A 23496-nucleotide genomic window follows, 5' to 3' on the forward strand; every position below is an offset into this window, starting at 1 on the left:
ACATAGAGGGGGCTGATCATACACAGCAGCAGCACATAGAGGGGGCTGGCCATACACAGCAGCACATAGAGGGGGCTGACCATACACAGTAGCAGCACATAGAGGGGGCTGACTATACACAGCAGCACATAGAGGGGGCTGACTATGCACAGCAGCACATAGAGGGGGCTGACCATACACAGCAGCAGCACATAGAGGGGGCTGACTATGCACAGCAGCAGCACATAGAGGGGGCTGGCCATACACAGCAGCAGCCTATAACTGCACGCGTGGATGAGCAGCGGGTCCTTCCCACTCCACGTGTTCCCCTGGTGGCTAGCTGCCAGCTTCCCCGGGTGATGCCCGCTCCTGTCCGCTGAGGAGCTGTGTTGCCCATCACTGTCCACTGAGCACGCTGTATGGAGAGCAGTGATGCCCGGAGGGTGAAGCCCCGGTTACGTGCGCCCACCATACCCTGTGTTCACCACACCGTGTGCCAGGTGCAGAATGCTAGACCCGGAGCCGGCAGCCCGTGCAGTCACACACAGTACGGAGACCGTGCAGACCCCAGAGCCACTGTCTGCCCCCCAGCACCGGGCCGCTCCGCCCTCTCACGCCCCCTAGCTGCGGCTCTTCCTGGGCTGCTGTGAAGCCACCAAGGTGCCTCCAGTCCTGTTGCTTCCCCTCCAGGCGCCGCCAGCCCCGCGTTAAAGGGTCAGCAGCGAAGAGGAGGGAGATGGAGCAGGTGCCGGGCTCAGAGACGCAGTCCTCCTCCTTCCAGGCCCGGCTCTTCAGGAACTTGCAGCTTGGGAGATCCAGGAAAGGCGCCGGGAGCAACCAGCAGAGCGGGGCTAAACCGGGAGCGGAGCGCCGCACTGCACCCTGCCCGTCACCGCCCGCGGCCCGGAGGAGGGAGCAGGAGAACTACATGGAGGAAGCGGTGCCGGGCATCATCCGCTGGACGGGGCTGAAGAGGAGGAGGCAGGCGCTGGACCGGGTCTTCTCCTCCTCCCAGCCCAACCTCTGCTGCTCTGGTGTGGAGTCCATACCCTCTAGCGCCCCCTGCAGTAGCCCCGGGAGCATTGCAAATACCCCGGAGCCTGGCTCTACGCTCCGCCGGCTAAGGGATCACCTCCTGCCCTACAGCAAGACACCGGGACCGACCAAGGACAGAGATGGCGACTCCACTGCCACTGTCCCCCCGGCCACAGGCCACCAGCTGTCCCACCAGAAGAGCTCCTCACTGCCCGGGACCGCCTGCATAGAGAACCTGCTGCACGGCTCCAGCACCGCGGACAGCGACCCGACCCGACAACGAGCAGTGAGTGCGGCTCTCTACAGCAGAGCTGGGGTTGTCATAGGTCGTCGCCATGTTACTGGGTGTCCTGCTGTGTGTGTGTGGTGCTGCCATGCCTGCCGGCAACCAGTGCTGTGCGGACAGGACGCGGCACTTCAGAAACTTTCTAGGCTGATGGTGGAGGATGTGACCGAGCTCAGCTTCACTGCTCCCCAGAGGAGGCTGCCGGGAAAGTGCGCAGTGTCCTCTGCCTGCAGTCAGGGCAGGACATGGCCGCGGCCCCCACCTGACTGACAGCAGCCAATATACAGAGTGAATGAGAGGACACCCTCCATGGGTCACCAGGGGTCTTACAGGAACATGTATGTAGTAATGGTGGGATCTGTATGTGCACATGTATGTAGTAATGGTGATATCTGTATGTGCACATGTATGTAGTAATGGTGAGATCTGTATGTGTACACATGTATGTAGTAATGGTGAGATCTGTATGTGCACATGTATGTAGTAATGGTGAGATCTGTATGTGTGCGCATGTATGTAGTAATGTGAGACCTGTATGTGTGCACATGTATGTAGTAATGCGAGATCTGTATGTGTGCACATGTATGTAGTAATGGTGAGATCTGTATGTGCACATGTATGTAGTAATGGTGGGATCTGTATGTGCACATGTATGTAGTAATGGGAGATCTGTATGTGTGCACATGTATGTAGTAATGTGAGATCTGTATGTGTGCACATGTATGTAGTAATGGTGAGATCTGTATGTGCACATGTATGTAGTAATGGTGGGATCTGTATGTGCACATGTATGTAGTAATGGTGAGATCTGTATGTGCACATGTATGTAGTAATGTGAGATCTGTATGAGTGCACATGTATGTAGTAATGGGAGATCTGTATGTGTGCACATGTATGTAGTAATGGTGAGATATGTATGTAGTAATGGTGGGATCTGTATGTGCACATGTATGTAGTAATGGTGAGATCTGTATGTGCACATGTATGTAGTAATGTGAGATCTGTATGAGTGCACATGTATGTAGTAATATGAGATCTGTATGTGAGCACATGTATGTAGTAATGTGAGATCTGTATGTGAGCACATGTATGTAGTAATTGTGAGATCTGTATGTGTGCACATTTATATAGTAATGGTGAGATCTGTATGTGTGCACATGTATGTAGTAATGTGAGATCTGTATGTGTGCACATGTATGTAGTAATGGTGGGATCTGTATGTGCACATGTATGTAGTAATGTGAGATCTGTATGTGTGCACATGTATGTAGTAATGGTGAGATCTGTATGTGCACATGTATGTAGTAATGTGAGATCTGTATGTGCACATGTATGTAGTAATGGTGGGATCTGTATGTGAGCACATTTATGTAATGTGAGATCTGTATGTGCACATGTATGTAGTAATGGTGAGATCTGTATGTAGTAATGGTGAGATCTGTATGTGCACATGTATGTAGTAATGTGAGATCTGTATGTGCACATGTATGTAGTAATGGGAGATCTGTATGTGCACATGTATGTAGTAATGTGAGATCTGTATGTGTGCACATGTATGTAGTAATGGTGAGATCTGTATGTGCACATGTATGTAGTAATGGTGAGATCTGTATGTGCACATGTATGTAGTAATGTGAGATCTGTATGTGTGCACATGTATGTAGGAACGTGGTGAGTTCTTGTTATATGTAATCAGAAATATCATCACAACTCTATTACCAAATCCCCAGCTGTTCCCTTTAGGCCGCACTCTCATAATACCCCAGGAATGTGATAGTTTCGTGCTGATTTATACTGTGATTGTTGAGTTTCCTGAAGGTTGCGTACTAGTGGGCCTCACACAGCAGCAGGTGCAGCACCTGGCACAGCGCAATAGGCACATATTCCCCTCCAGTCTGTAGAGCGCACTGTTCTCTCTTCAAACAACACATCCTTTATACACCAGAAGATTTTCAATCTATATGGCAAAAGTAAAAGTAAAAATCATCTACAGGACACTGTAGGGATCAGGAACTACTTAAAAAGGTTGTCCGGTCTTAAAGATTTTCCGAGAAATATGATAAAATAAAGATTTTAAATACTTTAAATATTAAACATTTTTCTAAAATACGTTTAATTAGCAGAAAGGTATGCTTTATCTAGTGCACGCTGTCAGGATTTTAACCACTTCGCGCCAGAGCCTGTTTTTGCCTTCGTGACCAGGCCAATTTTTTCAATTCTGACCACTGTCACTTTATGAGGTAATTACTCTGGAACGGATCCCCCTGATTCTGAGATTGTTTTTTCGTGACATATTGTACTTCATGATTGTGGTAAAATTTCTTCGATATCACTTGCGTTTATTTGTGAAAAAATCGGAAATTTGGCAAAAATTTAGAAAATTTTGCAATTTTCAAACTTTGAATTTTCATGCCCTTAAATCAGAGAGATATGTCACACAAAATAGTTAATAAATAACATTTCCCACATGTCTACTTTTTGGAACCAAAATTTTTTTTTGTTAGGAAGCTATAAGGGTTAAAAGTTGACCAGCGATTTCTCATTTTTCCAAGAAAATTTACAAAAACATTTTTTAGGGACCACATCTTATTTGAAGTGACTTTGAGGGGCCTTTATGACAGAAAATCCCCCAAAGTGACACCATTCTAAAAACTGCACCCCTCAAGGTGCTCAAAACCACATTCAAGAAGTTTATTAACCCTTCAGGTGTTTCACAGGAATATTTGGAATGTGGAAGAAAACAATGAACATTTAACTTTTTTTCACAAAAATGTTACTTTAGACCCAATTTTTTTATTTTCACAAGGGTAACAGGAAAAAATGGACTACACAATTTGTAGTGCAATTTCTCATGAGCGCGCTGATACCCCATATGTGAGGGAAAACCACTGTTTGGGCGCACTGCAGGGTTCGGAAGGGAAGGAGCGCCATTAGACTTTTTGAATGTAAAATTTGTTTGAATAATTAGCAGACGCCATGTTGTGTTTGGAGAGCTCCTGATGTGCTTAAACAGTGGAAACCCCCCACAAGTGACACCATTTTGGAAACTAGACCCTTTAGGGAACTTATCTAGATGTGTGGTGAGCACCTTGAACCCCCAGGTGCTTCACAGAAGATTATAATATTGAGCTGTAAAAATAAAATTTTCACATTTTCCCACAAAAACGTTTTTCATCCCTTAATTTTGCATTATCATAAGGATGACAGGAGAAATTGCACCATGAAATTTGTTGTGCAATTTCTCCTGAGCACGCAGATACCCCATATGTGGGGGAAAACCACTGTTTGGGCGCACGGCAGCGTTTGGAAGGGAAGGAGTGCCATTTGACTTTTTGAATGTAAAATTTGCTTGAATAATTAGCGGACACCATGTTGCATTTGGGGAGCCCCTGATGTGCCTAAACAGTGGAAACCCCCCACAAGTGACACCATTTTGGAAACTAGACCCCTTAGGGAACTTATCTAGATGTGTGGTGAGCACCTTGCACCCCCAGGTGCTTCACAGAAGTTTATAATATTGAGCCGTAAAAATAAAATTTTCACATTTTTCCCACAAAAAATGTTTTTCATCCCCTAATTTTGCATTATCATAAGGATGACAGGTGAAATTGCACCATGAAATTTGTGCAATTTCTCCTGAGTACGCCGATACCCCATATGTGGGGGAAAACCACTGCTTTGGTGTACGGCAGGGTTCGGAAGAGAAAGGAGCGCTATGTTGGCTGGGATAGGTTGCAGACACCATGTCACATTTGAAGAGTCGCTGACATGCCGAAACAGCAGAAACCCCCACAAGTGACCACATTTTGTAAACTACACCTCTCAAGGAATTCATCTAGGGAAGTAGTGAGTATTTTTTAATTTTTAAATGTATACCATTGGGCAGTGAAGAAAACATAATTATATTTTTACCACAAAAAATGTTTTACCCTCAGATTTTACATTTTCACACAGGGCAATGGGTAAAAATGGTGCCGAAATGTGTCACACAATTTCTTCTAAAAGTGGCAATACCCCATATGTGGCTGTATCGTACCGCTTAGCCATACGGCGAGATCTGGGAGGGACGGAGCGCTATTTGAAAATTGGAGAACAAATTATTGTAGAATAGGCATTTGGATTTGGGAGCACAAAATTTTCTGAATTTCTTTTGGGGGCAAGGGCCATTTTGCTTTTCCAGAGCCTTTCTGCTACCAGTAACTTGGAAGTCCCTTTTATTTTTAACAGATAACGGACCTGAGTGGGGACTAGCTTTTTTTGAGGACTGAGTTGAAGCTTTTATTGGGAACATTTTGCGTAACATTTATCCGGCGCTCTAGGCTGAGCACTTACATCGGGGTTTCCATCTAAATTTCCAAGTGATGTAATTCTAATGAAACTCCTGTGGGATCCATTCACTGTAATGAGGCAGCAGAGTTACTCTGGACTCTGTCTGGCCTCTGTTTAGCGGTGTCCTTTTTTTCAGAAGTGCACAAAACTGTGGCCAACCGCACTTTTATGCACGCCTGAAAAAACTGACACCGTGGGATCACAGGCCAGACGGCATCCACAGTGGCCTATATCTGCCTCATTACAGGGAATCTTCCATCATGGGTTCCGTCTGAATCACGTATTTCAGAGATTTACACGGAAACTCTGGTGTAAGTGCTCAGCGCAGAGTGCAGGATAAATGTGAGCAGAGCCTTACTGCGATCTTTGGGAGACATAATAAACAAATCAGTAGCAGGTGAAGAATTGGTTTTATTTATTTTTTACGCCGTTCATCGTGCAGTATAAGTGATGAGATTACTTTATTCTTCGGGTCGGTGCGATTACAGCGATACCAGATTTATATCGAGTTTTTATGACTGACAGCTGTCGCACACTAAAAGACGCTTTTTTTGCAAAATCTAGTTTTTGCATCGCCATATTTTGAGAGCTATACTTTTTCCATATTTCGGCCGACAGAGTCATGTGATGGCTTGTTTTTTGCTGGACGAGTTGACATTTTTATTAGTACCATTTTTGGGTACGTGACATTTTTTGATCGCTTTCTATTCCGTTTTTTTGGGAGGTAAAATTAACAAAAACCAACAATTCAGGAATTGTTTTTTGAGGTTTTTTTTTTATGCCGTTCTGCGTGCGGTAAAAGTGATAGGGCAGCATTATTCTTCGGGTCAGTACGTTTACAGCGATACTACACTTACTGTATATTTTTTATGTTTTGGCGCTTTTACACTATAAAACAATTTTATAGAAAAAATATTTTTTTGCATCGCTTTATTCTGAGAGCTATAGCTTTTTTATTTTTCGGCTGATGGAGCTGTATGGCGGCTTTTTTTTGCGGAACAAGATGACGTTTTCAGCAGTACCATTTTTATTTCCATTTTGCTTTTTGATCGCATTTTTTTCCACTTTTTGTTTGGCGAAATGACGAAAAAGCATAGGTTTTTTTTCCGTTTTTTATTTATTTTTATTATGGTGTGCACATAAGGAGTTAATTAGTGTGACAGTTTTATAGCTCGGGTTGTTTCGGACGCGGCGATACCAAATATGTGTACTTTTTTTATTTTTGTATAAATATACGGATTTATTGGTTTAATATTTTATTTATTTATTTTTATTTATTTTGTGATTTTTTTTTAACAGTTTGAAAACATTTTTTAGACTTTTTTTTACATTTTTACTTAGTCCCTGTATGGGACATTATTTTTTATTTTTCTAATCACTGTTCTCATGCAATGCAATAGACATGTATTGCATTGCATGAGAGCTCTGCTGACAGTTTTACACTGTCTGTCTCCTGCTAGACTTCAGCTGCAGGCTGAGCCTAGCAGGACACCATACATGGCAGATCCGGAGGCGGTCATGTGACCTCCGGCTGCCATGACAACGGCAGGTCCTGTAAGACATCAGGGGGCCGTCGGAGAGGTAAGTGGACGACCCCCTCTCCTCTCACTATCTTCTAAATGCCGCGATCACTATAGATCGCGGCATATAGAAGGTAGCAAAGGGTTAACATCATTGGGACCTGATCCAATCAGGTCCCGATGATGTTCCCTGTCAGAGCTGTCGCTCTGAACCGCACCCGTAGCGCCTGCAGGACCCTGGGGGTCCTGAGCGCTGCGGGACCACCGACCGTTCATAAATGTCGGCGCTGCACAGAGCCCAGGCAGCGCCGACGTTTATGTACAGTGGGCGGTCTGGAAGCGGTTAAAGATGGCAACTTCCGTCTAGTCTAGCAGTCCTAGAATGGACTGTGTGAAGAGCAGACAGGGGTCCTCCCTGCACTGCACTAAAACTATCAGGCTGACTGAGATTGATGTTCATTCTCCATCAGCTAGAGAAAGGTGTTTACCTTTTCCTCTATGCTGGCTCCGCTCAGTGTCCTGTCAGGCTGACTGATATGGATGTTCATTCTCCATCAGCCAGAGAAAGGTGTTTACCTTCTCCTTTATGCTGGCTCCACTCAGTGTCCTGTCAGGCTGACTGATATGGATGTTCATTCTCCATCAGCCCGAGAAAGGTGTTTACCTTCTCCTTTATGCTGGCTCCGCTCAGTGTCCTGTCAGACTGATTGAACAGAGGAATACCAGATCAAGATGCCTGACAAGGCTCTGACCTGACGTATGTCTTGTGCAGATGTTCCTTACGCAGCCTGTCCAACTACTTGTCTGCTAAAATCTAGGATGGGTGCACAATAATATAGGTGGCTTTTGCCATCTTTAAAATCCTGTATCCAGTTGGATAAAACACATAAGGTGGTCAGCGCTGCTGGAGTAAATTGATTCTTCAGCAATGATGATAAAAAGGTTTTTTATTTACAACGCGTTTCAATGCTTTACCGTCGTCATTATCAAGTTACAAAGCCAAATGGAGACCAAAGTTCAGCAATTTGACTACTAAGAGTGAGTAGTTAGTTTGTTAAATATTCCTGATCCTTAAAGGGGTTGTCTCAATTTTGGAAGTTATACCCTAGCTATGGGATAGGCAATAACTTCCCTATCATTGGGTTTCCAAGGGGTGAAGAGCCGAATGTGAATGCTACTGTGGTCGATCATGTGCATTGCCGCTCCATTTTTTCATGGGTAAGGGCTTTTTCTTACCTGTTTGTATTGTATTATTTAAAGTGTTGACCCAAAAAAGCACAATTTTGGAAGTTTGATTTTTTTTATCATTACGACATTTACTTATCAGGTTAATTAATTTTACATTTTGATTGATCAGAAATAATAGACCATCACTAAATGGAGGTTTTTTAGAGAGGAATTATTACTTCAGGAACCGAAATACCTAGAAAAGTTCTCAGTTATAAATTTATCTGATCGTCCTCTCACACAAACAGAAATGAATGTACTAAGCAAAGGTCTATCATGTGTACCAACGAGTGACTTTTTGATTGGGTCAAAGACCTCAACTTATTTACCCGGAAGTTGAGGTGTCAAAATTTTTTTATGAAGAAAGATAAACAATTATGTGCCGATTTGAATATTCCTCTTGATTTGCTATCTGATGTACAAGAGCTAGCTGGTTTAAATGAATACCCCGATGGGTCAGATGGCATGGGACCTTACACATCTTTAAGAAATAAAAGCATAAAAATGCCTCCACCCACTGGAGATTTATCAGCATTAGATATTTTTACAAATATGGTAACAAAGGACTTAGTAGAACTAGAGACTAAAACTTCTAAACCAAACTGTTCTAGAGAAGAGATTCAAGCACTCAAAACCCTAGAAAGTGATGACAAAATAGTGATTAAAAAATCAGATAAAGGGGGAAACATAGTTGTCATGAAGGCAGAAACCTATGAGAACATGTGTATGAAAATATTAGCGGATAAGAATAACTATGCCGTTCTATCCAATAATCCCACTACAGATATGAGAAATAAATTGGGAAAAATTCTTAAAAAAGCTAGGGAAGATAATTTGATAAGCAATAATGAGTTGGACTTTCTCTTACCTCAGTTTCCCAAATTAGCAACTTTTTATTCAATGCCAAAGATACATAAGGATCTAGAAACTTTGAAAGAGAGACCAATAGTTTTAGGTACTGGTAGTTTGGGACAAAATGTAGGTGTATACTTGGACCAGATACTTCGTTCCTTTGTTGAAGCATTACCTTCATATACAAGGAACACCATGGATCTTTTACGGAAATTAGAAGGTGTGCAACTTGATAGGGATGCGTGGATAGCAAGTATTGACGTGGAGGCCTTATACTCATCGATACCACACGACAAAGGCATTGAGGCTGTAAAGTTCTTCCTGGGATCCCGAGAGAACCAATTTCAAGCACATAATATGTTGATACTCACCCTTCTAGAATTTGTACTCACTAATAATATCTTTTTATTCAACGGCAAAACCTTCCATCAGCTCAGGGGCACAGCCATGGGTAATTCCTGTGCGCAAACTTATGCTAATCTGTTCCTGGGCTGGTGGGAGGAAACCGTAGTCTTCACGGAAGAAAGACAGAATTTTGCTGGATGTATTGAGTTTTGGACAAGGTATATTGATGATATACTGGTATTCTGGAAGGGACCCAGGGAGGATTTTGAAAAATTTGTTGAAAACTTGAACGACAATACAGTCATGGCCAAAAGTATTGAGAATGAGACAAATAGTCATTTTTCCAAAGTTTACTGCTTCATTTTTTGTAATGGCAATTTGCATATACTCCTGAATGTCAAAGAGTGATCAGCTTAACAGCAATTACTGTACTTGCAAAGTCAATATTTGCCCAGAAAATGAACTTTAACCCCCAAAACACATTTCAACATCATTGCAGTCCTGCCTTAAAAGGAGCAGCTAACATCGTTTTAGTGATTGATCCATTAACACAGGTGTGGGTGTTGATGAGGACAGGGCTGGCGATCAATCAGTCATGATTAAGTAAGAATGACATCACTGGACACTTTAAAAGGAGGCTGGTTCTTGGTATCATTGTTTCTCTTCAGTTAACCATGGTTATCTCTAAAGAAACACGTGCAGCCATCATTGCACTGCACAAAAATGGCCTAACAGGGAAGAGTATCGCAGCTACAAAGATTGCACCTCAGTCAACAATCTATCGCATCATCAAGAACTTCAAGGAGAGAGCTTCCATTGTTGTCAAAAAGGCTCCAGGGCGCCCAAGAAAGACCAGCAAGCGCCAGGACCGTATCTTAAAACTGTTTCAGCTGCGGGATCGGACTACCAGCAGTGCCGAGCTTGCTCAGGAATGGCAGCAGGCTGGTGTGAGTGCTTCTGCACGCACTGTGAGGCGGAGACTATTTGAGCAAGGGCTGGTTTCAAGGAGGGCAGCAAAGAAGCCACTTCTCTCCAGAAAAAACATCAGGGACCGACTGATATTCTGCAAAAGGTACAGGGAGTGGACTGCTGAGGACTGGGGCAAAGTCATTTTCTCTGATGAATCCCCTTTTCTATTGTTTGGGACATCTGGAAAACAGCTTATTCGGAGAAGAAGAGGTGAGCGCTACCACCAGTCTTGTCTCATGCCAACTGTAAAGCATCCTGAAACCATTCATGTGTGGGGTTGCTTCTCAGCCAAGGGAATCGGCTCACTCACAGTCTTGCCTAAAAACACAGCCATGAATAAAGAATGGTACCAGAATGTCCTCCAAGAGCAACTTCTCCCAACCGTCCAAGAGCAGTTTGGCGCCCAACAATGCCTTTTCCAGCATGATGGAGCACCTTGCCATAAAGCAAAGGTGATAACTAAATGGCTCATGGAACAAAACATAGAGATTTTGGGTCCATGGCCTGGAAACTCCCCAGATCTTAATCCCATTGAGAACTTGTGGTCAATCATCAAGAGATGGGTGGACAAACAAAAACCAACAAATTCTGGCAAAATGCAAGTATTGATTATGCAAGAATGGACTGCTATCAGTCAGGATTTGGTCCAAAAGTTGATTGAGAGCATGCCAGGGAGAATTACAGAGGTCTTGAAGAAGAAGGGGCAACACTGCAAATATTGACTTGCTGCATTAACTCATTCTGTCAATATAACCTATTGGTACTCATAATATGATTGCAATTATATTTCTTTATGTGATATAAACATCAGACGAACACTAATAAAAACCAGAGGCCAGCAGATCATGTGAAAATATAATTTTGGTGTCATTCTCAAAACTTTTGGCCATGACTGTACATTAGGACTTAGATTCACACACGAGATGCATCAAACAAGCTTGCCCTTCCTAGATATATTGATCACTAAACGGGAAGGAGGGGAAATACACACTTCAATTTATCGAAAACTTACGGCCACTAATTCCCTCCTTCGGTGGGAAAGCCACCACCCTTTCCCTCTGAAGAAGGGAATACCAAAGGGCCAATACATTAGGTTAAGGAGGAATTGCTTCAAAGACGAGGAATTCATACAACAAGCAGAGGAGATGAGAGAGAGAAATTCAGGAGAAGAGGTTATCCAGATTGGGTTCTTAGACGAGCATATCAATTTGCTCTGAAACAAAAGAGAGAAACCTTACTCACCCCAAAAATATTGAGTAAAGGAAAAGATAATGTAAACCCTACGAGATTTATTGCGACTTTTGACAATGCTGCCCCGGAAGCAAAAAAAACTATAGAGAAATATTGGAGAATTTTAACAATGGACGAGGATTTGAAAGGAATAGTGGGTGATACACCACAGATTACATTTCGTAGGGATAGAACAATTGGAGAAAGAGTGGTTAGAAGTCATTATGTCCCCCCAAAAAGAGATCAATCATGGTTACCAACAAGACCAAGAGGCTGCTACAAATGTAGCGGTTGTGTGGCCTGCCCGAATATTAGAACTATAAAAACATTCGTTAGTAAGGTTACTTGTGAGTCTTTTGAAATCAGGAATTTCATAAATTGTAGAACCAAATTTGTGGTGTACAAAGCAACATGTATTTGCGATAAGGAATATGTTGGAAAAACTATAAGAGAGTTGAGGAGACGAGTGGTAGAACATTTGAATGATATCATAAATCAGAGAGAGACACCTATTGCGAAACACGTGAATGTGGTACATGGGGGAGATCCCAAAGTAATTTATTTTATTGGAATTGATTGTATGAAAATCGCATGGGTTTTTTTTGCCTTCCCCTGGGTCAACGCTGCGGAATAGCTGCAGTGCACAAGAAATAGGCTGAACTGGATGGACGCTTGTCTTTTTTCGGCCTTATAAACTATGTAACTATGTAACAATAGAGGTGGAGACATGGATAAGATCTTGCAACAAAAAGAAGCAAGATGGATATTCCGTCTAGGTACCATGACCCCTAGGGGACTAAATGAGCAGATTAGTTATAGCTGTTTCATTTAAATGTCATATTTAGCTATCAGTAGTAAATTTATGCTCCAGAAGACCCTCTTACAGGGACCCGCCGAAAATCAGATTTATTATTTGTTAAAAAAGATGATGATAAAGACCCTTTTAAAGAAAAAAGAGGGCTATGCCCCTAAATATTAAAATGGGCTATAAAAGCCTCTGATGTTCTGATACTAAAACTTGCCTAAATAACCACCTCTGGATTTGAGTGATGTTTAGAACGATTGATTAATATATATGAAGAACATGCGTTTATTTTCATATATGGAGAATATAGACTTCTATAATGAGAATAAGAACGATAATTGGCTCCCATGAGGTGTGGAAATGAGAGATTAACTTCTATAATGAGAATAAGGATGATATTTGGCCCCCCTGATATGTGAAAATTAGATGAAATTCCCCTAGGAGAGAGGAGAGTGGTATATAATAATAAGAAAATCTATGAGAGATTCATGCCTTAAAAACCGCCTTTGACAAAGGCGCAGGAGAGATGCGGCATAGACACCTAGCAATGAAGTGAATGGTGCATGTGTTGGATATCCAGAGATACTGCTATGTTTTCAAAGTGCCAGAAGAGAACGCGGACAATGTGTGTTCCAGGCACCCGGAACTGTTGTCGGAGCGTGCGTTTCAGACGCCCGGCAGTGACGTGGCTGGGGGAGACGTAAGCGGTGTGCGTTCCAGGCTCCCGGAAATGACGCGAACAAGATGCGTCCCGGGCTGCCGGAAGTAACGCAAGTGATGTGCGTTCCAGACGCCCGGAAATGACAGGATATGCGTTCCGGACGCCTGAAAGGACACGATAAATGTCCTGGGCACTAAAGATAATAATTTGAGTTGCGACTTAGCAATAGCCTAGGTCGCGGTTTTAGAGATTTATAACAGGAAAAAGGCTAAGAAAAGCCACATGGGGAATTTAAATATACAGCTTCTGACTGGGGGATAGGTCACATGATATTACTATGGGAGTATACGGAGTCACATGACATCATTATGAAAGTATATGAAATAAATGTAGTGCATTTAAATCTATTTGATCTCGGTTTATTACAAGTTGAATCTGGAGGAAGTAAAATATTATATTATACTTTATGGAAAAGAAATGATGGAGTATGGCAAGGGATTCAAACTGGGAATAAGCCCCACCCAGGAAATGACATAGAACGTTAAGAAATGGAGGGAAAAAGAATGCATTTAAACAGAGAAGGTTCATGTGTGTGCATCCCCCATTTTTGCATCTGGAGATAGTGGTAGCAGTACTCTGCACCACTGAGATGGACTCTCACCATTGTGAGGTTCATTACATTTTTTAAGTCACTTGGCACTTTAATGGCACAGAGTCACATTTTTGCTTTTTTGTGTATGGCCTATGCCCCCCAAAAAATACCAAATACACTCCCTTGATGAATCCCCGATAAGGAGGAAGAAACGCGTCGGGAGGGATCTTTTTTGTGGGTGACATTGTTAGGACATATTTGGGTACTGCCCTTGTTAGGGCGGGAGCTAACACCAGGGGCACGACAGGGTAGATTTTCTCCTGAGGAACTAATGGACTGAAGGGGATGAAGAAACCCGAATGATGCCCACATGCACAAAAAATGGGTGAGATCCACACATGTCACTAATATTTGATGATATTGTATGTTTTTTCATTTACTGACCAGGATTTGTTGGAAATTATTGGCCTTTTTGTAGGTCATATGTTTGCATTCTAATAGGGCGGTCTAGGCATTATGTATTTTAGAATTATTGTTATTTCCTGGCATCCTCTGCCTCTTGTTTTGATATTTCTAGAGGTAGTATTTGTCAATTTGATTATAAACAGGATTTAATTGAGGATTGGTATCGAATTTTGGAGGTATTTACTATATACTCTTTTTTTAGAGATTTATTAAAGGTTATATTTTAAGAGATACCTCGTGGCTGTTATATGTTGTTAATACTGAGGACAATTGGCTGCCGTATGTTAAGCGGATTATAGCAATTCTATTATTTTATTAAGAGTGTTGACCCTAAAAAGCACAATTTTTGAAGTTTGATTTTTTTCTCATTACGACATTTACCTATCAGGTTAATTAATTTTACATTTTGATTGATCAGATTGTTATAAACGTGGTGATGCCAAATATGCATATTTTTAATTTTTTTAATTTCTTAACTTTCTGTTGGGGAATGTAGGGTGATATGAACTTTTGGATTTTTTTTAAATATATTTTTAAAACTTAAGTTTTATTTTCTACTTTATTTTTTAGTTCTCTTAGGGGGCTTGAACCTGCGATTGTCTGATCGCTTAAAGGGGTTGTCCAGTCAAAACCGATAATTCTGCAGTCACTTTGTGTGACTGCAGACTAATGAAAACCACCAGCGCACACAATGTGGGCTGCAGGGATTCGCCGGTTTCAGACCTGGGGCCGGAGAGTATGTATGAGTTATACATACCCCCGGCCAGTGGGTGCTGCCTCGCTCCATACACTTGTGACATGTATAGCCAGTGGGCGTGTCTGAGTAGAGGGCATGGCCTTGCTAAATACAAGTGTAGGCACCGCCCACTGGCCGGGGGTATGTATAACACATACATACCTTCTGGTCCCGGATCAGAAATCGGTGAATCTCCGCAGCGCACGCACTGGGTAAAGAGACTCTTCATCCCATGCCCCCTTGGTTTCGTATGCAAATTGCCTTTTCAGAGAGGTAAAGGGCAGGCCTGGCATGTCCACAAGGAGAAGCGTTACTTCGGAGACCCTTGGTTTGAGTGACACCCTACAGTCTAGGATATGTCACCCCAAGCCGACAGTGTGCAGATGAAGCCAATGCCAGTAAACCTCACTTGAGCAGGCACGCTGCGGGGCTGTGTGACTCTTCTCCCAAACTCCACCAATCGGATAGAATTACTATATGAGTGTGGACTATTATACCATCATTTTCGACACTATTGCAAAATATACTGTTTCTACAAGGATACAGTGCATTGTGAAAGTATTTGGCCACCGTGAACTTTTCTACCTTTTGCCACATTTCTGGCTTTAAACATAAAGATATAAAATTCTACATTTTTTTGGGAAGAATCAACAACAAGTGGGACACAATCGTGAAGTGGAACGAAATTTATAGGATATTTTAAACTTTTTTAACAAATTCAAAACTGAAAAGTGGGGCGTGCAATATTATTCGGCCCCTTTACTTTCAGTGCAGCATACTCACTCCAGAAGTTCAGTGAGGATCTCTGAATGATCCAATGTTGTCCTAAATGACTGGTAATGATAAATAGAATCCACCTGTGTGCAATCAAGTCTCTGTATAAATGCACCTGCTCTGTGATAGTCTCAGGCTGCGTTCCCACCAGGGCTGTGGAGTCTGAGTCGTGGAGTCGGAGTCAGTGCTCATTTTGGTGGAGTCGGAGTCGGTATAAAATGGACCGACTCCTAAAATATATAATAAATTGGGTGCAGTAGATCAATGCAGTTTGTGGGGAATATTTTTTCATAGGAATTTGGGAAAGTTATTAAATGTCCTATAAATGGCTGTTCTATTCCTGATCTAAGGCTACATTCACACACAGCGTTTTTGCTGCTTTTTTGAGGATACATTTTTCAGCTGCAAAAGCAGATCAGATTTTTAAAAAACCGCATCACCTGAAAGGTTTTTGAGCTCATAGATAATGTTTTCAATAGCAAAAGCAGATTAGAAAAACGCCAAACAAACTGACATGCTCATTCTTTGTGAGGATCCGTTTCTGAGCCCAAAAACGGATGCTCACAAAACGATGTGTCTGAATGTCATATCTTGAAACCCATTGACTTTGCTGGGATGCCCAGAGACACTGTATTTTACTGCAAAAAACGGATCCGCAAAAAACGCTGTGTGTGAATCATGCCCCCCCCCCTAGAAGCAGGGGCACGCACCTATCAAAACTCACTTGTATGCTGCAGTGGTCCCGTCCTGCACTGGCTCCAGACTGCAGGGGGCAATCTCCCCTCCTCTGTCCTGTCTTCTGCTGTCTTCACCAGAGAGAGTAGGGGGAGGGGTGCCTGCCCTGCACAGGATCCGATTCCTGGGCCCCAAGCTGGAGAAAGTGAAAGTACTACTGCTCATCTCTGTCACAGGAAGGTAACTAATGCTAATATTGTAGGTGATTATTATGTGCTCTCTGTACAATGTGTGTGAACTATATGTGCAATATGTGCAATGTACTATTTGCTGTCTGTAGCTGTCATCTGTCTATCACACTCTATCCCTCCATCTGTCCCTCCATCTATCCCTCCATCCATCCCTCCATCCATCCATCCATCCATCCCTCTATCTATCTATCTATCCATCCCTCTATCTATCTATCTATCCATCCCTCTATCTATCTATCCATCCCTCTATCTATCTATCCATCCCTCTATCTATGTATCCATCCCTCTATCTATCCATCCCTCTATCTATCTATCCATTCATCTATCCCTCCAGCTATACCTCCAGCTATCCATCATTATATTCTATCTAAATATCTTGATTATTGTATCATAAAAATGATTAAATGTCTGATGTTCACATTTTACTACAATAAATTTTTCACTTAAATATAAGCAATATACAGTATGTGGGAATCGGAGTCGTGGAGTCGGTGTAAGGGAAATTGAGGAGTCGGAGTCGCAGGTTTGGCTACCGACTCCACAGCCCTTGTGCCCACGATGCGTTTTTCAAGCATTTTTGATGCGGAATTTCCGCAGCGGAAACGCTTTTAAAACGCTTGGTAATATGTGCCCCATGGTCCCCAATGACAATCTGCATGTTCTGTGCACATGCTGCGGAATTTTCCACAGCGGATTTTCTGTGCGGAAAAATCCGCAGCATGTCCATTATTTGTGCGTTTCCGCATGCGGATTTGCCTACTCAATGCATTTGAAAAACGCATGCAAATCCGCTTGTAAAAACACTTCAAAAACATGTGTTAAAATCCGCATGCGTTTTTACTGGAAAGGACATGCATAAATGCTGCGGAAATTTTCTGCTTTAATTCTGCATCGTGGGCACATAATATGAATAAAGAGAAAATTTCAGCTCACCCCTGAGATGTAATCCCAGTCTGGCATGGAGCACGGAGTCCTCGCTGCTGCACAGCGCCTGGGTCAATGAGGAAGTGAAGATGGATCCAGCTCTACACATCAGGCAATTAATTAAAATTCAACAATGTTTATTGGCAAATCCTTTTAAAAATTTGTAGAAAAGACAAAAAATGGACATCTCAGACAACAAAGCATATATTATGGGGTGGTGTGTATAAAAAATGCCATACGCGTTTCGAGTGAAAAACTCTTGAACACTGGCTATGAAAAAGAATATTCTGAACTGGACTTAAATATAGTAACAAATAATCATAGATGCAAAAAAACACATGAAAGCAATCAAGAAAATACCAATCACAGAGAAGACTAGACTGAATATATGAAAGGAAAAGGGTGGAAACAAAACAAAAATGTACCCTGGAAAAACTGAATGAGAAATATGTAATGCAATACTTATGAACAACTATGTGCGTATACATGTAAGAAAGTCCTAGAGAAAACTTGTACAAGTAAGAGCAGAAAATATCCCAAGAGAAAAAAGGGGGGAGAAAAAAAAAAGAAACAAAAAAAGAAAACAACACAACCTGCAGACAATAAATATGCATGAATAAATTTTCAATAAACATTAACTGTAGAAAACTCTAAAAAAAATAAAAAAAATTTGTTTTATCCTTTTTCTTTGTCTTTTTCCTTTAGGACTCAGTATTACGCTTTTGATAGTATAACATAATTTCTCATCTGAGATTAAGCCTTGATGGAGCATATGTGTTAAGTGAAAAAATAATAAAATTAATAAATAAATTTAAAAAATTGAAAAAAATTCTCCTTTTTCTCACATGTATACGCACATAGTTGTTCATATATATTGCATTACATATTTCTCATTCAGTTTCTATTCGGTGTAGTCTTCTCTGTGATTGGTATTTTCTTGATAGCTTTCATGTGTTTTTTGTATCCATGATTATTTGTTAGTATACTTAAGTCCAGTTCAGAATATTCTTTTTCATAGCCAGTGTTCAAGAGTTTTTCACTCGAAACGCGTATGGCATTTTTTATAAACACCACCCCATAATATATGCTTTGTCGTCTGAGATGTCCATTTTTTGTCTTTTCTACAAATTTTTAAAAGGATTTGCCAATAAAGATTGTTGAATTTTAATTAATTGCCTGATGTGTTGAGCTGGATCCATCTTCACTTCCTCGTGGGCACATAGCCTCAGGGTTCTGTTTCAAGTGCAGAGAGCATCATGAAGACCAAGGAACACACCAGGCAGGTCCGAGATACTGTTGTGGCGAAGTTTAAAGCCGGATTTGGATACAAAAAGATTTCTCAAGTTTTAAACATCTCAAGGAGCACTGTGCAAGAGATCATATTGAAATGGAAGGAGTATCAGACCACTGCAAATCTACCAAGACCCGGTCGTCCCTCTAAACTTTAATCTCGAACAAGGAGAAGACTGATCACAGATGCAGCCAAAAGGCCCATGATCACTCTGGATGAACTGCAGAGATCTACAGCTGAGGTGGGAGAGTCTGTCCATAGGACAACAATCAGTCATACACTGCACAAATCTGGCCTTTATGGAAGAGTGGCAAGAAGAAAAGCCATTTCTCAAAGATATCCATAAAAAGTCTCGTTTGAAGTTTGCCACAAGCCACCTGGGAGACAGACCAAACATGTGGAATAAGGTGCTCTGGTCAGATGAAACCAAAATCAAACTTTTTGGCCACAATGCAAAACGATATGTTTGGCGTAAAAGCAACACAGTTCATCACCCTCAAAACACCATCCCCACTGTCAAACATGGTGGTGGCAGCATCATGGCTTGGGCCTGCTTTTCTTCAGCAGGGACTGGGAAGATGGTTAAAATTGATGGGAAGATGGACGGAGCCAAATACAGGACCATTCTGGAAGAAAACCTGTTGGAGTCTGCAAAAGACCTGAGACTGGGACGGAGATTTATCTTCCAACAAGACAATGATCCCAAACATAAAGCAAAATCTACAATGTAATGGTTCAAAAATAAACGTTTCCAGGTGTTAGAATTTCCAAGTCAAAGTCCAGACCTGAATCCAATCGAGAATCTGTGGAAAGAGCTGAAAACTGCTGTTCACAAACGCCCTCCATCCAACCTCACTGAGCTCAAGCTGTTTTGCGAGGAAGAATGGGCAAGAATTTCAGCCTCTTGATGTGCAAACCTGATAGAGACATACCCCAAGCGACTTGCAGCTGTAATCGCAGCAAAAGGTGGCGCTACAAAGTATTAACTCAAGGGGGCCGAATAATATTGCACGCCTCACTTTTCAGTTTTGAATTTGTTAAAAAAGTTTAAAATATCCAATAAATTTCGTTCCACTTCACGATTGTGTCCTACTTGTTGTTGATTCTTCCCAAAAAAATTAGAATTTTATATCGTTATGTTTGAAGCCAGAAATGTGGCAAAAGGTAGAAAAGTTCAAGGGGGCCAAATGCTTTCACAATGCACTGTATATTTAAAAAGTTATGGAAAAGGAGCATAAATCTATGGTGGTGGTTTAGGGCAGGAAAATCAAGGGATTGGCCCCATTTCAAACTTTTGAATGTCTTTGCTATTGATATAACACATACCTAATCTAGGAGAGATGTTGCATCAAGTTTTCAATTAAAAAATATATATATTGATATTATAAAATATATGGAAGACCTCCTTAGTCAGGGGTGCACAACCTGTGGCCTGAGGGACACATGCGGCCTGTGATTCCATTCTGTGCTGCCCCTGGCCATCTGTCTCCTCTATGTTCAGTAACTCATGAACTCATGATGGGGATGGCTGGACTCATTGTAAGGTCATCTAGACTCCTTTTCTCTAGAGTGCTAAATAGGGGAGCAGAGGACCACGTTTGACTGCAATAGTGAAAGTTCCAGAAATGGAACCTTGATTTATTAGATTATGGTATATACAATACTTATGTGCATTACATCTTAAAGTTTAATTTCTGAGTGTTGTAAATTCTGTTTTCAGCCAGGAAGGCACGTAAGAGTTTGTCTATTACCACCTTATGCGATGCTGTAATTGTTTTTGTGACCAAAAAGCTCGTGTCAGGTTTCCTTTGATGAACATCTTCCCTGAACCACTTAAAAACCTCTTAGGATACTAAGATTCCAGAATTAAAGAAATTCTGTTCATTAGCATCATTTGCTTGGAAGTTGCACACTCCATTAATTTTAAAATGGGGTCAAGTAGCTGGAGACTGCAGCCTGTATTACTTCCTTCTGGCTGAATTAGAGAATATTACAGACTGCTCATTAAAGAGGTTGTCCTACAGGGTAGATGATACCTTACTAAACACTGAGAATCCCACCGCTCGACCCCCAACGATCTCGAGATCGACATTTAAATGGATCAGTGTAGATCCCAGTGGTGGAACCTCCAACAACTTTCCCCTCCTGAAAATAGGAAATAATTTGCTAAACTGAAATCAATCCTCTAGTAAAGTCTTGTAGCATTGGCAATCACTGATTTAAGGCTGTGTTTTGATAGAAAAGTTGTGTATGGCCATATTTTTCATGTCTGAGCTGAAGAGATATGATGCAAAATTGTACACTTTGTGCAACGTTCCTTGATCTGAATCTTTTCCAAATCTGTAACAATAATTGATGAGCCAGATGCCGGAAACAATCTCAAAGAAGACTAGAATAGATAGATATGTGAGAACGAGGCCCAGGAGCTGTGTAGGAGTGTACTGTGAGGGAAGGAGTCGTAATAGTGATGTGAGGCTTGTGGCATCAGTGACCGGTGACCGATATGCAGCTACATGTACCTGTAACATGGTAGACAATGATTAGAACTTCATGGCAAGGAATTAGAAAAAAAATAGAGGCACACTGCACAAATGGCTGAGCTTTTTAGACAAATCTGATCCGTGTCATCACACATGGTAATTAAATCGTAGGCTTTCATGTGGTGGCTTAGATGTAGATTGCGAAAAAAATGAAACTTATGATAAATTGTTATTGATATTGCTTCTAAAACAGCTTGCATTTTATCTAGCGTGTCAAGCAAGTGATGAGGGATGATTTTTATATGCTGCATAAATCAGCAGTCTTCTCAGCCCTGTGCCGCTCTGGTAATACCTCAGTTTCTGTATTTCCGGGGTATGCTGGGGGTCTCTGCTTTGACATACAGTAGATTAATCTCTTACATACTGTCCCACATCATTTTTATGGAAATAGAGAATGTGCCCGAGATTACACTTAATTGTTCAGATCAATGAAGGTTTCAGTACTTGGACCATAACCACATAACTCTATACTTCTTCCTGCATAGATCAATGGGGTAGGCCATAGCAGCACTATAAATTGGGCTCCGTGCTGAGGAAAGATTTACGCAATCATATTCCTCCATGCTAAGAGAATACACTGAGCATTACATATTATTCCCATCCCCCTATCTATACAGCGCATAAACAATACTATTCATCACATTGACTTGGTGGATAACAATCGGCCATGACCTTTATTTATTATTTAATCATATGATTTAAATATAACCATAGTAACATAGCAACTTACTAAAAGGTCCACACCATTTACCAAACACCGCAGCATGGCCACACGGCTCCAGCCCGTTACCAACTACCTGTCCATCCAGATGCCAATCAGGGTCCTTCTCCAGGGCAGAAAAACCGATCTCCCCTAGTACGGACTCCTGAGTGGCGGGCATAACTTCTAATCATATACCCCACTTCTCCTGGGTGCATGACAAGGTAAAAACGGTGGGAAAGTCAGCTCCAATTAACCTCTTCAGGAAAAGAAAACATAGCATACCTAGTAATGCCATGTTTTCCCTCCCAAGGGTCCAGGGATCACCATTCTGTCAGCGTTTTTTGAAGTGTTTTTACCCATTTTATTGAATGGGAAAAACGCATCACAAACACACGCAAAAACATTTGTATGTTATACAGCATTTTTCCATCATAAAAATCTGCTGCAAATACTGAATACACATATCCTTAAGGAAGTAAAAGTGAGGTTCTGTTTTTCTGAGGAGAATATCTAGGTGGCCTTTACTGGCTAGCCCAGCAGTGGAGGACTTTGATGCATGCAATGGAGTATTATCCTGAATAAAAATCATAATTTTCTTGAAAGATGCAGAATTTCTTCTACCACTGTTTTAAGAAAATGTCTTCTAAAACTGACAGTAGGTTTGGGAGCTGATTTTGAGTCCATCATCATCATCCCGAAAAGGTCCAGCTAGTTCAGCCTTTATCTGTACCCCACCTCCATCTTGCTGGTGTCTGAGTCGAAGTGAAGGTTTGTGATGTAATGCAGCGGTGTTCACACAGTGCGGTAAAGAGGCAGTGACCCAGGTTAGTCCAACTTAAAAATCTTTATTTTGGCAACTCACAACAAAAAGGCAAACGTTATCCTCCAGATTGCAGCTGGATTGTCCATAACGGACCGTAATACTGTATGAACCAGAGAGACCATAGGTATTTTCAAAACCCCAAAGTAACATAATCAAAACACCATATGTTAGACTAAAAAAGATCAATGCTTTATTTATATATTTTTTTTAAAAGATAACACATAGGTATAAATAACATGTGTGAAAGGACATAACATGGGCATGTGAGGCAGCAGGGGGTAGATAAAGACACACCTGGTATCCAATTCACATTGGACCTATAATAGGTCACATAGTCCAACCCATACAATCCATAAGTCACAAACAATGTGTGCAGAAAAAGTTATAATGACTGATCAAGTGACCTGTAACAGTGTAGACCCCGACCTAGCTGGTATCAAATTCAAATTGGATCTATAATAGGTCACATAGTCCAACCCATACA

At 41.6% G+C, this 23496-nt stretch overlaps 1 protein-coding gene across 4 annotated transcripts in view; it reads left to right on the top strand.

Moving 5' to 3' along the window:
- Positions 1–292: 292 nt before the first annotated feature.
- MCTP1 (multiple C2 and transmembrane domain containing 1) overlaps positions 293–23496 on the top strand; it is a 1157412-nt gene continuing 1134208 nt past the window's right edge. For 3 of the 4 annotated variants that reach the window (XM_073678374.1, XM_073678380.1, XM_073678388.1), the window contains exon 1: positions 294–1300. In XM_073678374.1, the coding sequence (XP_073534475.1) occupies positions 716–1300 (585 nt within the window). In that variant the 5' untranslated portion in view covers positions 294–715. Of the gene's footprint in view, positions 1301–23496 lie in introns of all 4 variants that reach the window. The other variant, XM_073678366.1, reaches the window with a different exon arrangement.

This window comes from Phyllobates terribilis, unplaced genomic scaffold (assembly GCF_046119375.1).
Source record: "Phyllobates terribilis strain yellow unplaced genomic scaffold, ASM4611937v1 Scaffold_1__5_contigs__length_1240528914, whole genome shotgun sequence".
Classification (NCBI taxonomy): domain Eukaryota; kingdom Metazoa; phylum Chordata; class Amphibia; order Anura; family Dendrobatidae; genus Phyllobates; species Phyllobates terribilis.